Source organism: Asterias rubens, chromosome 6, assembly GCF_902459465.1.
Source record: "Asterias rubens chromosome 6, eAstRub1.3, whole genome shotgun sequence".
Taxonomy (NCBI): domain Eukaryota; kingdom Metazoa; phylum Echinodermata; class Asteroidea; order Forcipulatida; family Asteriidae; genus Asterias; species Asterias rubens.
Window position 1 is genome coordinate 6,111,554 of NC_047067.1, and position 14,319 is coordinate 6,125,872.

At 39.8% G+C, this 14,319-nt stretch overlaps 1 protein-coding gene across 1 annotated transcript in view; it reads left to right on the forward strand.

The window, feature by feature from the left end:
- LOC117291237 (carbamoyl-phosphate synthase [ammonia], mitochondrial-like) overlaps positions 1-14,319 on the forward strand; it is a 35,042-nt gene that overhangs the window by 6,883 nt on the left and 13,840 nt on the right. Inside the window, exons 3-21 of the mRNA XM_033772852.1 lie at positions 178-287; positions 700-991; positions 1,442-1,624; positions 1,956-2,084; positions 2,539-2,645; positions 3,224-3,365; positions 4,026-4,103; positions 4,804-4,899; positions 5,051-5,146; positions 5,580-5,816; positions 6,123-6,233; positions 6,688-6,816; positions 7,335-7,479; positions 7,821-8,031; positions 10,107-10,305; positions 11,636-11,806; positions 12,553-12,671; positions 13,440-13,581; positions 14,167-14,232. Of these exons, the coding sequence (XP_033628743.1) occupies positions 178-287; positions 700-991; positions 1,442-1,624; positions 1,956-2,084; positions 2,539-2,645; positions 3,224-3,365; positions 4,026-4,103; positions 4,804-4,899; positions 5,051-5,146; positions 5,580-5,816; positions 6,123-6,233; positions 6,688-6,816; positions 7,335-7,479; positions 7,821-8,031; positions 10,107-10,305; positions 11,636-11,806; positions 12,553-12,671; positions 13,440-13,581; positions 14,167-14,232 (2,763 nt within the window). The remainder of the gene's footprint in view (positions 1-177; positions 288-699; positions 992-1,441; positions 1,625-1,955; positions 2,085-2,538; positions 2,646-3,223; positions 3,366-4,025; positions 4,104-4,803; positions 4,900-5,050; positions 5,147-5,579; positions 5,817-6,122; positions 6,234-6,687; positions 6,817-7,334; positions 7,480-7,820; positions 8,032-10,106; positions 10,306-11,635; positions 11,807-12,552; positions 12,672-13,439; positions 13,582-14,166; positions 14,233-14,319) is intronic.

The window sequence follows — 14,319 nt, forward strand, 5'->3', positions numbered from 1 at the left end:
ATTATTAAGGAAATGGAGGTAATTCCCTCTATGTTTCTTCGCAAATGTTGCAGTACAAATGTTTACTTTCCTCATGGAGATGCTCATTCACTGAGTAAATGCATAGGTTTCTTAAAAAAGTTGAGTTATTTATAAATCCTAGCCCGTTTATTGTTGTTTTTGTTTCCTTCTTCATAGCCAAGGGCTGCCTACTTAGTCCTTAATGATGGCAGCAAATTCAAAGGGTACTCCTTCGGCCATGAAACATCAGTTTCCGGGGAAATGGTTTTCAACACTGGATTGGTCGGGTGAGCTTCAGTGAACTGCTTTCTGTTTATTAATATTTCTCCAGTTGATAATCAATTTTCGGTCGAATAACCTTCTACAGGGGCTTTTGTTGTGCCCTTTTTAGGTAAAATTTTTTTTTCAAGCTGAATTTTGTAGCTGTTATCTGCAAAGTATTTGTTAACCAGGTCAATGTAATGCGTACAGTGTCCATAAAGTGTGACCAAAGGTTCTTTAGTAATTTTCTGTCAATTGTGTCAGATAGGAAGTAATTTTTATATCATATCAAAGTTAAGAATGTTCACAACTTCATAATTCAGTTTGTTATATAGAGAAATTGTTTAAATAAGTTTACTTTAATTGTAGGAGTAACTATGTTACTATTAAAAAGGGAAAACCCTAGTCTCTGATAATTGATGTCTTTCCTATAACTAGGTATCCAGAATCTATGACTGACCCCAGCTACAGAGGTCAAATACTGACCCTGACCTATCCCCTCGTCGGCAACTACGGTGTACCAGACACAGATATTGAGGATGCAAACGGGCTCCGGCTATTTGCAGAGTCCGAGAAGATACAAGTCACTGGACTCCTGGTTCAAGATTACTCCAAGAGGCCGAGTCACTGGGCGTCCGTGAAGTCACTGTCTCAGTGGTTGAAGCAGGAGGGTGTGCCTGCATTGTATGGCATCGATACACGGATGCTCACTAAGAAAATCAGAGATGAGGTACTTCTTAAAATCCTCCTATAAGTGCATTCTTCAAGAGGCCTCAAAATCTCTCATTCGCTATACACATAATAGTGAAGTTCAATGCCAAATTTTCCGTATATATTCCAATACTCCAATTTATTTATTCTTGTAGTGAAGTCAAGTATTCTCAAAACCAGGAACACCAGGGTTAACCCCTTCTTTTTTTGATAAGTGCACTGAGCTCTTTTACGTGCATTACACAACACCCGAGACCACTGACTTTACGTCACATACGAAGGACACAGCTTTATGGTTAAGTTTCTTGCCTAAGAACACAGGTGTCACGACTGGGACTCAAACCCAAACTCTGCTGATCAAAACACTAAAGCTTGAGTCCGGTGCTTTTAACCGTAGGCCATGACAAATTTCCAATTCAGAGCTAACATTTATAAATTTTTGTTTCAAACAACTCCTTTTGTCCTGAAGGGTACAATCCTGGGCAAGATTGAATTTGACGATCAGCCGATTGAGTTTGTGGATCCTAATCTTAGGAATCTCATGGCGGAGGTTTCAACCATCGATACTCAAGTCTTCGGCAAAGGGAATCCGTACAAGGTTATCGCCGTGGACTATGGCATCAAGAACAATATCATCCGCAGTTTGGTTAAGGTATGGATTAGAGGCTTTGATTGTTTGTTTAAGTTCATTTTAATTTGTATCCACTCAGGCACCAAAAATGAGATTCACCATGTTTTCTTGATTCCAGAATTCACTTATTTGTCAGTATTTGTTGTTGATAATGTGGGGTTGAACAGTGAAGATCTGACTAGAGCTGGATGTGAACCATCAGCCTCTGGATTAATGTGACGGTGCATGAATCAAAGTCGTCAGAAAAAGAACTCACTCGTCAGTTTAAATGGTATGTGTTTTTAACTGGTATATGTGATCGGTATGTAATGAGTATTTGTACCATTTCTTTCTTTGTTTTATGCCCACTCAGAGAGGAGCAGAGGTGCACTTGGTTCCATGGAACTACGATATATCCCAGGACACATATGATGGGCTTTTCTTATCCAACGGACCCGGTGATCCCGCCCTCGCATACGAAGCCATTGCTAATCTTAAAAAGGTACAGTTTGCTGACAATGGTGACTTTTAGGAAAGGAACAATATTTGCCCCCTTCTGTCCAATCCCCCTTTGTCCCCCTGCCTCCATCTTGGTCATGTTCCTCATATCCAATAACAATAATGAATGCTAATAATCATTTTGCAAATAGGAACCAGACTATGTCATTCTTCCAGCCTCGGTTTTGTAACATTGATATAAATGGGAGAAATTAAAGATGGCTGCACCATGATATTGGTCTATTCACTGTTTACCCACTGCCTTTTCTGTGTGCTTTCTTTCTCTCTCTCTCTATTCATGTATTTCCACTTCACTGCTTATGTTACAATTAGTTACTTGTTCATGTTTGTTGTGTTGTCATTTAGCCTTCGAGACTCTGCTAGAGGGGTGATACAGCAGACCATTAACTATTTATTGCATTTTTACAGTTAGAAAGTGATTTTTTCTTTCTTCGTAGGTCATAGACGAGGACAATCCAAAGCCGGTATTTGGGATCTGTATGGGCAACCAGTTGACTGCATTAGCAGCGGGAGCAAATTCTTATAAACTAGCCCTTGGTAATCGGTAAGTTACATACATTGACCATCTTTCAACTTGTTAATTCGTCTTGGTGTGTTTTTATCTGTCTTTCTTGGGACAAACATGTGAGATGGATTAGTGCTTGGGTTTAATCTTACCCACTTGCCCTTGGCATTAGGTGAGTTAATACATTGCGCAACTGCACAAACCAATTCATTTGTAGGGTGTCATGGCCGAGCAGTTTAGAGCACCGAATGAAAGTTGTGGTGGTTTAGTCATCGGGGTGTGGGTTTGAATCTCGGTTATGACACTTGTGTCCTACAATTGCTTCTCTTCACCCAGGGGTATTATAAATGGGTACCTGTGAGGTTAGAAGTTGGTATTGTTTTTAAAAAGCCAGTGCAGCGCCATGACAGTACTAGGCTATATATTTCCCAGGGTTAAGAGCTGAGAAAGATTACAAAAAAGTTGTTGGCCCAATGACTAGATTACTAATGTTATGCGCATTGGTACATTATTAGGAAATGTGCCATATACATGTAAGAACTAGTTATTACTATTATTAATATCATCTGTCACTCTAAATAGCCTTCTGACAACGTTTTTCTCCTCTAATTTTTCAGAGGACACAATCAGCCGGTGTTGAACATGATCAACGGGCAGGCCTTCATCACGTCGCAGAATCACGGCTATGCCATTGACGAGAAGACTCTACCCAAGGAATGGAAGCCAATCTTTGTCAATGCAAATGACCAAAGTAACGAGGTTAGTACATGTAGGTGAATAAAACAAAACAACAATAAAACAATAAAGGTCCTACAAATTGGGGGTTTCATTTCATTTATTAGTTAGTTATAGTTGTGAAGCTACGGACTCTCAGAAAAGTGAACTTAGTCACTATAACATAGCCAAGAACCCCCATTGGGTTGGATGTGCGAAAAAAAAACCCAGAGAATTATTCCAGGGAAAACCTGTGCAAGTTATTTAGGGACTGAAAAGCCAATCCACATAGTGCCCGGCGGTGGGATCTGATTTGGGGACCTAGAGTCGGAAGGGGAGGAAGAACACCGCTACACCAACCTGACACCAAACTCTAATTCTCCAGAAGACGATCAGAGCATACTGATCGAAGCGTCGAGTTGAAATCAACAGTTCTTTTCAGAACCACCCCAACTCATTAGAGATAGTCATTACATGGTGTTACCGCAAACCTTTCTATAATTCTAAGTCAAGTCAAACTTTAAAAAAAAAGTTACACGTGTACTTCTGAGTTGCGTTTGAAGAAACCTTTCCATTGATGTCCCGAGGGATAATGCACATTATGAATAAAGTAAATACAATCTTGAGAAAGGAGAGAGGCACTTTCTGTCTGATCTTTACAACATCTTCAAAATTGTAACTGTACATAATTGAATTTATCTTCAGGGCATTATGCATGAGTCGAAGCCTATATTCACTGCGCAGTTTCATCCAGAACACAAAGGAGGTCCTACAGATACAGAGGTGAGTATTTAAAATAATATTAATAATAATAATAACAATTCTTATATAGCGCTATTCACAATAACCATACATCAATACGCTTTACAATAGTGCTAAGTACATATGTATTAAATATGGGTTGGGGTCAGGGTAGGATGATCACCTTTTTTCCCCTGGTAGGGTGGGTACTGAAACATGGAATTATTTAAAAAAGATGCAATGGGGCTTTTGAACATTCAGGGGATGTGACCTAGTCATGGAGTAATCAAACAGTTTTGGGATTATATTCTCATCAGATTACAAGTAAACATGACAAGTGTTTGTACAACATTGCTGCAAACTGAGAAATGTTTATGACCCCAAACTCACTGGACAAGCAGTTTTGTAAATATCCCTTGTGTATTGGAAATATGAAGCACATTTCTGTTTAGTTGATGTAATAATGTAAATCAGGGATAACGACAAGTTTTGCTGCTTTTATTTTACCCGTACACCAGTGTGTGATAAGCACTGTGTACTCAGCGCCTTCCAAATCTTGCGGGAAAACAAATCCATGCTGCTCGGGTGAGATTCGCACCAAACGACTTCAATATTTTAGAGCAGGTGTCTTAACTGCTTGACCACTAAGAGTGCCATGTGTATATAATCAAGTTTGAATCCTATAATTAGAAGCGGGTATGAAAAAACAATGTTTTTGTTTTTGTTTTTCTTTCCTGTCTAGTTTTTGTTTGATACGTTCATGGAGCTTGTTCGGACTGGTCAAAGTGACATCAAATCTGCCATTAGTCCATCGTTCCCAGTGCCACAAAGATTGAAGGTAAGTAATAAATACCAAAAGCACTATTTACCTGTCAGCTATCGAAACAAATTTGGCTCATCTCTCCTCGTTTGCAACACTGTTGTGTATTATTTTTTTTCAGAATCAATATTAAGTCCTCATTTCCTTGTTTGTATTTGTCTATTTGTAGGTATCTAAGGTATTGGTTCTAGGCTCTGGGGGCTTATCCATTGGACAAGCTGGGGAGTTTGACTACGCTGGTTCTCAGGCCATCAAAGCTCTAAAGGTAAAGTATCAAGAACATTCTCCAGTTCAAATGATTCTCAAGGCAAGGCCATTTTCACTGGAAAATCTTGAAGCCTAAGGGAAAATTTGGAAGGGGCACCAAGGTCAAGACCAGGGGCAAGAGAGTCCAGGGCCTCCGTGTAGTTCCAGTTCTGTAAACTTTAAGATGCAACTCAGGAAGAGTTCTGATGAATCCAAAGAAAGTGTCAGTTCAGAGCAACAAGTACCAGGGGTCAATTTCACAAAGATGGTCCTTACTTTGGATTAGTCCTAGGAATCTTAAGGAGTTACAAACTTAACGCTAGTCCTAAGTTAGGATGAGTGACTTGTCCTAACTCGAGATAAGACTTAGTCTTAACTCTTTGTGAAATCCATTCCAGGCCTGTAAAGACGCTGCTTAACCATTGGCGACATTTCCCTTTTATTCAACTCAGGAAGAACATATCCAAACCGTTTTGATGAATCCAAACATTGCGTCCGTCCAGACCAACGAGTACGGAGAGAAACAGGCAGACAATGTCTACTTCGTTCCTATCACTCCAGAGTACGTCATCGACGTGATCAAACGAGAGAAACCGGACGGGATCTTGCTGTCCATGGGAGGTCAGACAGCGCTCAATTGCGGCGTGGAGTTATATAAGCAAGGAATCTTTGAGGAGTACGGTGTCAAGGTATATAATTAAAACCTTTCGGAGGTAAATAATTAAAACCTCTCAGAGTTTATAAAATTCTCATCACAGAGAAGTATAAGTCTCGTGGTCTTTTGGAAAATGACGATCATAACCCATTCGTGTAACATGTTTTATACAATGTTTAGGAAAGAGTTTTACGCATACGACACAAAATAAACATTTATCAATGTTTCTGCTTGTCTGTATGACAATATGAATGATGTGGGTTAGTCGCGTTTGAGGTGGGACTTGGTGTACCCAATAAGATGTGCTACATTCATAACCATGATCATTCATAATGGACAGGTTCTAGGGACTCCAATCGAGTCCGTCATGGCAACGGAGGACAGGCAGACATTCAACGACAAATTGAAGGAGATCGGGGAGAAGATTGCACCCAGTGTAGCCGTGGAAACGGTGAGTTATTATCTCTATACACAATGTAAATATGTCGCCTTATTTGTCTTCTTCAAAACTTTGGTTTGGTTTCATTGGTTAGTGTGGTAAAAAAAAAACAAGATGGCTTTACCTTGTGCTTCTCACTTCATAGGTTTCAGGGGAAGACACTCCCTTCTGACAATGCCATCTATTCTGAGAAACCTGGAATTAAAAAACAAAAAAACGTAAAAAGAATGTTAGTAACTAATAAAATAATAATAATTAGTCCCACATACCTTGCAGGAAAATACTGAATGTTAAAGCGCCTTGAGTGTCACTGAGTGACGGATATGAGTGACGGATATGAGCACTATATAAGAAACCAATATTGGTAACTGTCCCCCATAACTTTATGAAAAATCTGTTCCTTCGAAACTAGTCACACACACTCAGAAAACTATGTTTTGTTTTAAGTTTATGACTTTCTTTTTAGGTTGAAGGGGCTTTAGAGGCTGCTGAGAAAATCTCCTATCCAGTCATGGTGAGGGCGGCGTATGCTCTAGGTGGACTGGGGTCAGGGGTTGCTGAAAACAAGGAGAAACTCACTCAGATTGCTACTCAGGTGAGAAGTTGTTGAAGATGTTGATCGAGTAAATGATTATTATATAATTTGGTTTGCGGTAACACCATGTGTGTATCTACTTACCAGGTAGAGTTTGTTCTTAGAGAACTGTCTTATTCTACTACCGCGGGGTACATTTATTTAAATGATGTTTGGGGAAAATGTATTCAGCAGTTTCATCTTGTGATTTTGTGAAATATTTGCATCCGTTATTGAAACCACAAACTTTTTTTGTCATTTTGTATTCAAAACAACTCCTCCTCACTTTAGGTACAAAAAACTGAACAAACCATGGAAATAAAACACCAAATTATGCAAGAGATAAGGTATATGATTAATGCGTTCACCACATGATAGCATTGGTGGCTTGCATAGTTTATCTTTCATTCAAAACCACAGTGGACGATACTAAATTAATGTTCAGCCAGTAGAATGGTTACAAATTAAAGCGCGCATCTCCATTGTGAACTTCTTACAACTATTTGTTTTCTAAACTGTGTCTTGATCGATTTTGACAGGCTCTTGCTTTATCAACTCAACTACTGATTGAGAAATCACTGCTGGGGTGGAAGGAGGTTGAGTACGAGGTTGTCAGGGATGCAGCTAATAACTGTGTCACAGTCTGCAACATGGAGAACTTTGATCCGCTAGGTGTACATACAGGTAAAGGGTACTAGTTCCGACTGCTACCCAAATCACAACATTTTACATAAAGCCTTCACCACCACCCATCCTATGGGTCTCTAGCATATTTTAAAATTTAATAATGCTACTCAGTACTTATTCTACATAATATTTTAATGACAGGTGTGCTAAGTTTTTGAAAGGTGAGACTCATTTACATAGCACCTTGTAGAGCTTACAAGGCGATGCCAATTGACATTTTTCTTAAAGAAGTGCCCTTTGCCAGAGGGAAGTTGCTGTGCACCTACAAGAGCAAAGTTCAAGGCCTGTGAGTTGTGTTTGAAATGAATTTTATTGCTTGTTTTTCCCCCATCAATTAGGTGACTCCATTGTGGTAGCTCCCAGTCAGACATTATCCAATCAGGAATACCACATGCTACGAGAGACTGCGCTGAAGGTTGTACGTCACCTCGGCATTGTAGGGGAGTGTAATATTCAATATGCCCTTCACCCAGCCTCGTTGGAGTACTGCATTATTGAAGTCAACGCTAGGCTGTCTCGTAGCTCTGCCTTGGCTTCAAAGGCAACAGGGTATAAATTGGTTCACTTTTTTTGTTTACTGGTTTGTTTCTATCATAATTGTTAGCTAGGTTACATTTGTGTTGACTTGTTTTTTTAACTTATTATCTCTGCCCGTGCAACGGCAGAGATATTGTCCTTGTGGTGGATATTCTTCTTCTTCTTCTTCTCCTTCTTCAGCTTGCATTTGCAAAACCGTGGCCACATATTGGGCTTGGGCTTAGGCTCCGTCAGTTATTTAGAAAACATGTGCTTTTCTAACGGGGCTTCAAACAGGCAGACGAAGCCCAAGCCGAAGCCCAAGTGACATCCCAAGCTAAAGCCGCGGTTTCGTAAAAAACGGAACCAAAAATTCCAACCTCGTACCTAAAGCTTGTAAGCGGATCAGAATTGCAACGTAAAAATATAACGAGGTTGTTTTAGTCACGTGATGAGTGAATCCTCTACGCTGCGCTGCGAGACGATCACCACCGAAGCTTTTCCCCACGTTATTGCAATGGGGGATTTTCCGGTCGCAGTGTGACCTGCACCGTGAACGTTAAAAACACTCTGCCGTGGTCTGGAGCTTATTCACGGCATACGGGTTCGGTGAAAACCCGGAGAGCCAACGGATGTTAACCGTGCTAACCGTGTATGGTTGTTAGTTACATGAGCTTTAGTTTGAGTGAGGAAACTTCGCAATCGTCACCGTTAATCCATAAGTCAATAGTCATTCAATAACGGAGCATTTTTATAGAAAAATTGTTTTAAATTAGCTTATTAGCTTTTACAAATTATTCTTTTCACAGTGCATCTTAAGAAAAGGTTTTGAATGTTTTTGGAATTTATGTGAGATTCATTACCTTGCCAAATGTCTTTGCAATGAAATATGTTGTAAAACAACTGCATGATACTGTTGGTAACAGTACCAAACTTAAGTGTTTCTTAGTAAAAGTTGGACACTTGATATTAATAGTGTTATCACTTGTCCATGTAATAATAGGCAGCTGACTTTTACCTAATCAAAAAGGTACGGTGGCCCAAAAGGACATCGCATAACTGTAAACTTGTCGGCATACGTATGCCGTGAAAATATTTGGGAATATGTGCGCATGCTTACGTATGCGCTTGCGTATGGTGGGATTTCGTTAAGATATTCGCGAGTAACGTATGCGAATATGTTTGAGTTGTCGATGGTGGGATTTCGTTAAGATATTCGCGAGTAACGTATGCGAATATGTTTGAGTTGTCGAAAATTTTATTATACTTTGTCGCATATGTTTAATTAAAATTTCTAATATATATCTGTGGATTTTTAGCATCCAGTCTGATCGCGACATCATACTTATTCGCGAATAATTTCTTGACACCGCATACGTATGCGCAAACATTTGCGAATAAATTTGTGACATGTAGTTATTCTATTGATGGTTGTGTGTACTTTCATATAAATATATTGCTATTGTTACACGCTGTGCCTGCCGGAGTTATAAGCTTCATGTTACAGATTGTTCTGTATCACCCCCAAAACACACACAATTTTCATTTCTCCAAGTGCAACATAAACCATGCAGAATATTATGCTCCACCCCCCCCCCCGCCGGGCAGAGATACCCGTATTTTCTCAAATACAGCTACCGTGCTTTCTAGTTTGTTTTGTCTTTAAGTGAGATAACTTCACTGAAAATGAAGAATTTGGCAAAGATATTTTTAAAATGTAATTTGTCTGTCAAATGTTTTTGATGTGTATCCCCTTATTGTGGAATAGTCCATACACTATGTTTATATATTCTAGATTCAAAAGAAAATATCCATATGTAAAGGTAGACAAAAGAAAAGAAAGACTACATACTGAGCATGGAGTATTTTCTCCTGAAGACGAGCAGAGTATACTGTTCGAAATGTCGAGACCAAACTTGCTCTTTTCAGAGCCAACACTCCCACAAAAGAGATTTACACATGGTTGTACCCGCAAGTTTACTATTTATTTCTAGTTTCTTCCCATTTATCCGCACCATGCAAAGCTTAAAAAAATACTTATGAGCATGGAGTCATCCTTTTGAAGGCAGAACCTTGCAGTGAGCTTATTTTCTGAACATTTCATGCAGGTATCCATTGGCATTCATAGCAGCCAAGTTAGCATTAGGGATACCGCTGCCCGAGATACGCAATTCGACCACCGAGTCGACCACTGCGTGTTTCGAGCCCAGTCTGGACTACATCGTCACTAAGATCCCTCGTTGGGATCTGGATCGATTCCATGAGACGTCTAACACCATCGGTAGCGGGATGAAGAGTGTGGGAGAGGTGAGGAAATGAGAAATTCAAATCACAGATTTCGTGCTAGTTTTGGAAGAAAACAAAATGCCATGTTAATAATAATAATGATGATGACAGTTTATTTCTTATAAAGCGCTTTTACAAGAGAGATCAAAGCGCTCTATAAAAATAGGAACAAATATTTGGGTTTCATAAACTGTTTGGATGTTTCCTGAAAAGTGTCCTTTGTGATAGGTTGCCTCTGTTTGTTATGCTAGAGTTGTCAAGTTTGAAGGAAAGTTTACCCCGATGTTTGTTGCCCCGATGTTTGTTATCAACAAACCCAGCTCCTGAGTACTTCATAATTTTTAATTTATTTATTACACATCCAACAGCACATTTCATGCCAATGATCAGTTTTAAACATCGGAAAAAAACCCCAATGGGAGAAACCCAAGCAATCAGGTTGGGACTGAAATCCATATTCACATAAAGGCAGATGGGATTCGAACCGGGATCCTCTGAGGTGAAAAGCAGGGAAAGAAACCACTGTGAGCCAATGTGATCCCCTTCACGAGTTTCCACAGGCTCATGATGAAGCATTCTTGCTGTTATAGACTGTGCAAGTCTCGCGCGGATTTGAACTTCCGGGACCATTGTGGTCCCAACCTTATGGAGTTTTACGTTGGGGAGATTTTGTTTCGTCCCTTACTTTAGTTTAATGTAGTTTATGACCATAAAAATGACATATGTTGTTAAAAATGTAATACTAATTAACATAATATATAAAAGTAAAAAATAAAGTCAACATAATAACGAAGAAAAACCGATATTTAAACTTGACCTCAGGTCAGGTTACTTGGTAAAAAGAATTTGTGCCCATCTCCGATCACGAAACTTACGCAGACGCTTGTTTTGGTCGCGCGGGGTGACAAGCTTTTTCATTGGTCGTTTAGGCGTCGGCTTCCTCTTTAAACTGCGTCACGCGTTTATCTAATGCCCTTGCGACCATCGTGCGTCCGCGTATAAACCAGCTTTGAGTAGTTTCACATTCGGGCGTAGATTTACAAAAGGGGTTTCACAAAATTTAAGATCAAACAATCATCCTTGTCCCAGAGTTTTACTTTTGTCTATACATAGACTTTAACCGATGTGTATTTGTTTAAAAAGCTAAAACTAATTTAAACAAACTCTATAGGGTATTTTTGTTGCTCAGATTTGGCATTAAGAATAAATTAAAGCAAAGATTTGATTCATAAAAAAATAAAGTTCTTTAGTTGTCGTGTTTTCTCGCTCCGGTGCGCGCCAGACTTGCACAGTCGTATACCACAGATATTTAATGATATATTCCACGATTTGTTTATTTTTAACATTGTAGGTCATGGCAATCGGTCGGACATTTGAGGAGAGTTTTCAGAAAGCACTACGGATGACACATCCCTCCATCGACGGTTTCTCCCCAACCATGCCGCTGGGAAAATCTTTCCCTACGAACTTGGAGGAAGAGATGAGAGTTCCCTCTAGCCATAGAGTTCACATCATTGCCAAGGTAACGGAACTGTGCAACATATAAACTCGCCTTTTACTCCCTTGCTTGATGCAGAATTTACTTCTGCACAATACGCGTCAACCATTTCGACCCCTTTTTGGTAATAAAAAAATAATTAATGGTGCGACGTTTCGACCCTAGCAGAGTCCTTCTCAAAGGCTAAATGACAACACAACAATGTGACTCCAAGAGATGGTGTATACTCCAAGATAAAATCCCACAAGATATGCACACAATAGTATAGTAACCCATGCTACACTTTCCTATCATTGTATTTGTGTAAACGATTGATCAGTGTCACAGATTGCCAGATTATGAATTAGAGTGCCATGAGTGTTACCGAGTGACTGATTTGAAGGCTATATAAGAAGCCACTAATATAACTCTGTATAGCATGAGTTTGCCTCAAAATACTGAAGTGGCATGTGGGTTGGTTGTCTAAAGAAACTCACTGATAATAGGAACAGTGACAAGAGGAACATGGGTGGTGAAATTTGTACATCTTTTCAAGCATGAAACAATACATGATGAAAGACAGAGCTTGTTAGACAGAGCTTGTTAGACATACTGTTCAAAATGTTGAGCATCAGTTCTTTTCATAACCACACATATTAAAAAAAGAGGAATTTTTTGCATGGTGTAAGCGCAAACCTGTTCTTAAAAATAACATAATTATGAGATGCATGTGATGGATTTTTTTTGTTTTAGAGTAAAGTTATTTTTTTCCCCCTATGAAACATTTACAGGCTCTTCATGACGGCTATACAGTAGATGAGATTCATGATTTGACGGCCATTGATAAATGGTTCCTTCACAAACTCAAACGAGTCACCGATATTGATGTGAGGTTAAAAAAACTGGACCAGTAAGTAGACAAACCAGAGATGGAGCCTTTGTAAGTTTTCAAAGAATAGCCAATGTTCCCTGCAGGTGTGTAGGGCACTCTTATTTTGCATTTGTGTTGGTGTGTAAAGAATTGTCTGATATGTAGAGCCTGTGAGGTTCGAGGGGCCTAAATCTCAAGACCATGGAAGACACATGACCGAAACCTTCATTTGGTCAAGGTTGTGGGGTTAGTGCAGTGGTGTCTTGCCTCGCCTTCCACCTCTGGGACCCCGGTTCGAATCCTACTGGGGAGAGGGTTAAAGTAGTATGAACTTTCTAGGCTAGTCAGTGAGCTTTTAGATTGGTGTAAGTGGGGTCTTGCCTCACCTTCCACCTCTGGGACCCCGGTTCGAATCCCACCGGAGGCACTATGTGGATTGACTGCGTGGGTTTTCCCTGGAATAATTCTCTGGGTTTTCCTCTGAAATTTCTTCATTGTCTTCTCTCTTCTCGCTTGGCTCTAATTATAAGAGCGTTGAGAATATATATCCTCATTCAAAAATTTGCAGTGATGTCATTTAGACTCTATGAAAGTTATGAAATGTAAAGCTCTGGAAGTTTAGGGAGATTGGTCCTCAAAGCCCAGGACCAGTGCCAAATTCTTCAGTTTTTAAATTTCAAAAAGTGTCAAGAATCTTGGAAGTCCTAGCATCAAGGAATTTGGGAGCCTTATGTCATCCAGACCTTTGAAAGTACCAGGGTGCTATCCATCCTACTTAAAGGAATTTATTTGAATTGGTACATCCAGGCAAACCATTTCTTCTGAGACGCTCTTGAATGCCAAGAAAGCCGGTTTCTCCGACCTGCAAATCGGAAACAGACTGAATATCGACGAGACAGACGTCCGAGATCTGCGGCAACAGCATGACGTCAAACCTTGGGTGAAACAGGTGAGTACCGGAAGCAGACAACAAGGTCTGGTTGGTACCAAGTCTTATCTTTCTGTACCAGGTGTGTCTTTGACGATAATTTCTTGTCATTCTCTGAGCGCCTTTCTGTTTTAGGAAAAGACGCTATATAAATGGTGTTATTATTATTATCAAGTGGTATACATTTGTGGCGTGTCGTTGCTGAGTTGATCAAAGCATCAAACTCGAGCTCCGGTGTTTCTTATCAGCAGAGTGTGGGTTCAAGTCCCAGTCGTGACACCTGTGTACTTAAGCAAGACACTTTTATCGCTTTGTCCTTCTGATGGGACGTAAAAAGAACCTTGTGCACTTATTGCAAATGGGAGACTTTCTGGGACGATAGAGGGCAGCAGACTTACCGGGTAAATCCATTGTTCTCAGAATTATGCGCATGTTCAGAACTACGTAAACAATGGAAATTTACCCGGTATGTCTGCTGCCACCTAGCGTTGGAAAGTCTCCTATTACCTTGTAGGAAAATACTGAAAGCACATAGAGACCTCACGGTGAGATGCGCTATATAAGAATTTAATTTACATTTAATTTTATTCTTGTTTTCTCTGCTAGATTGACACAATGGCCGCGGAATACCCAGCCAGAACCAACTACCTGTATTGCTCATACAACGGAATGGTTAGTTCTTCTTAACAGATACTTTTGTATTCTTTGCTTCAAATGTGCTATCAAGTTGTCAGTTTGTCGCTAAGCTACAAGTTAGCA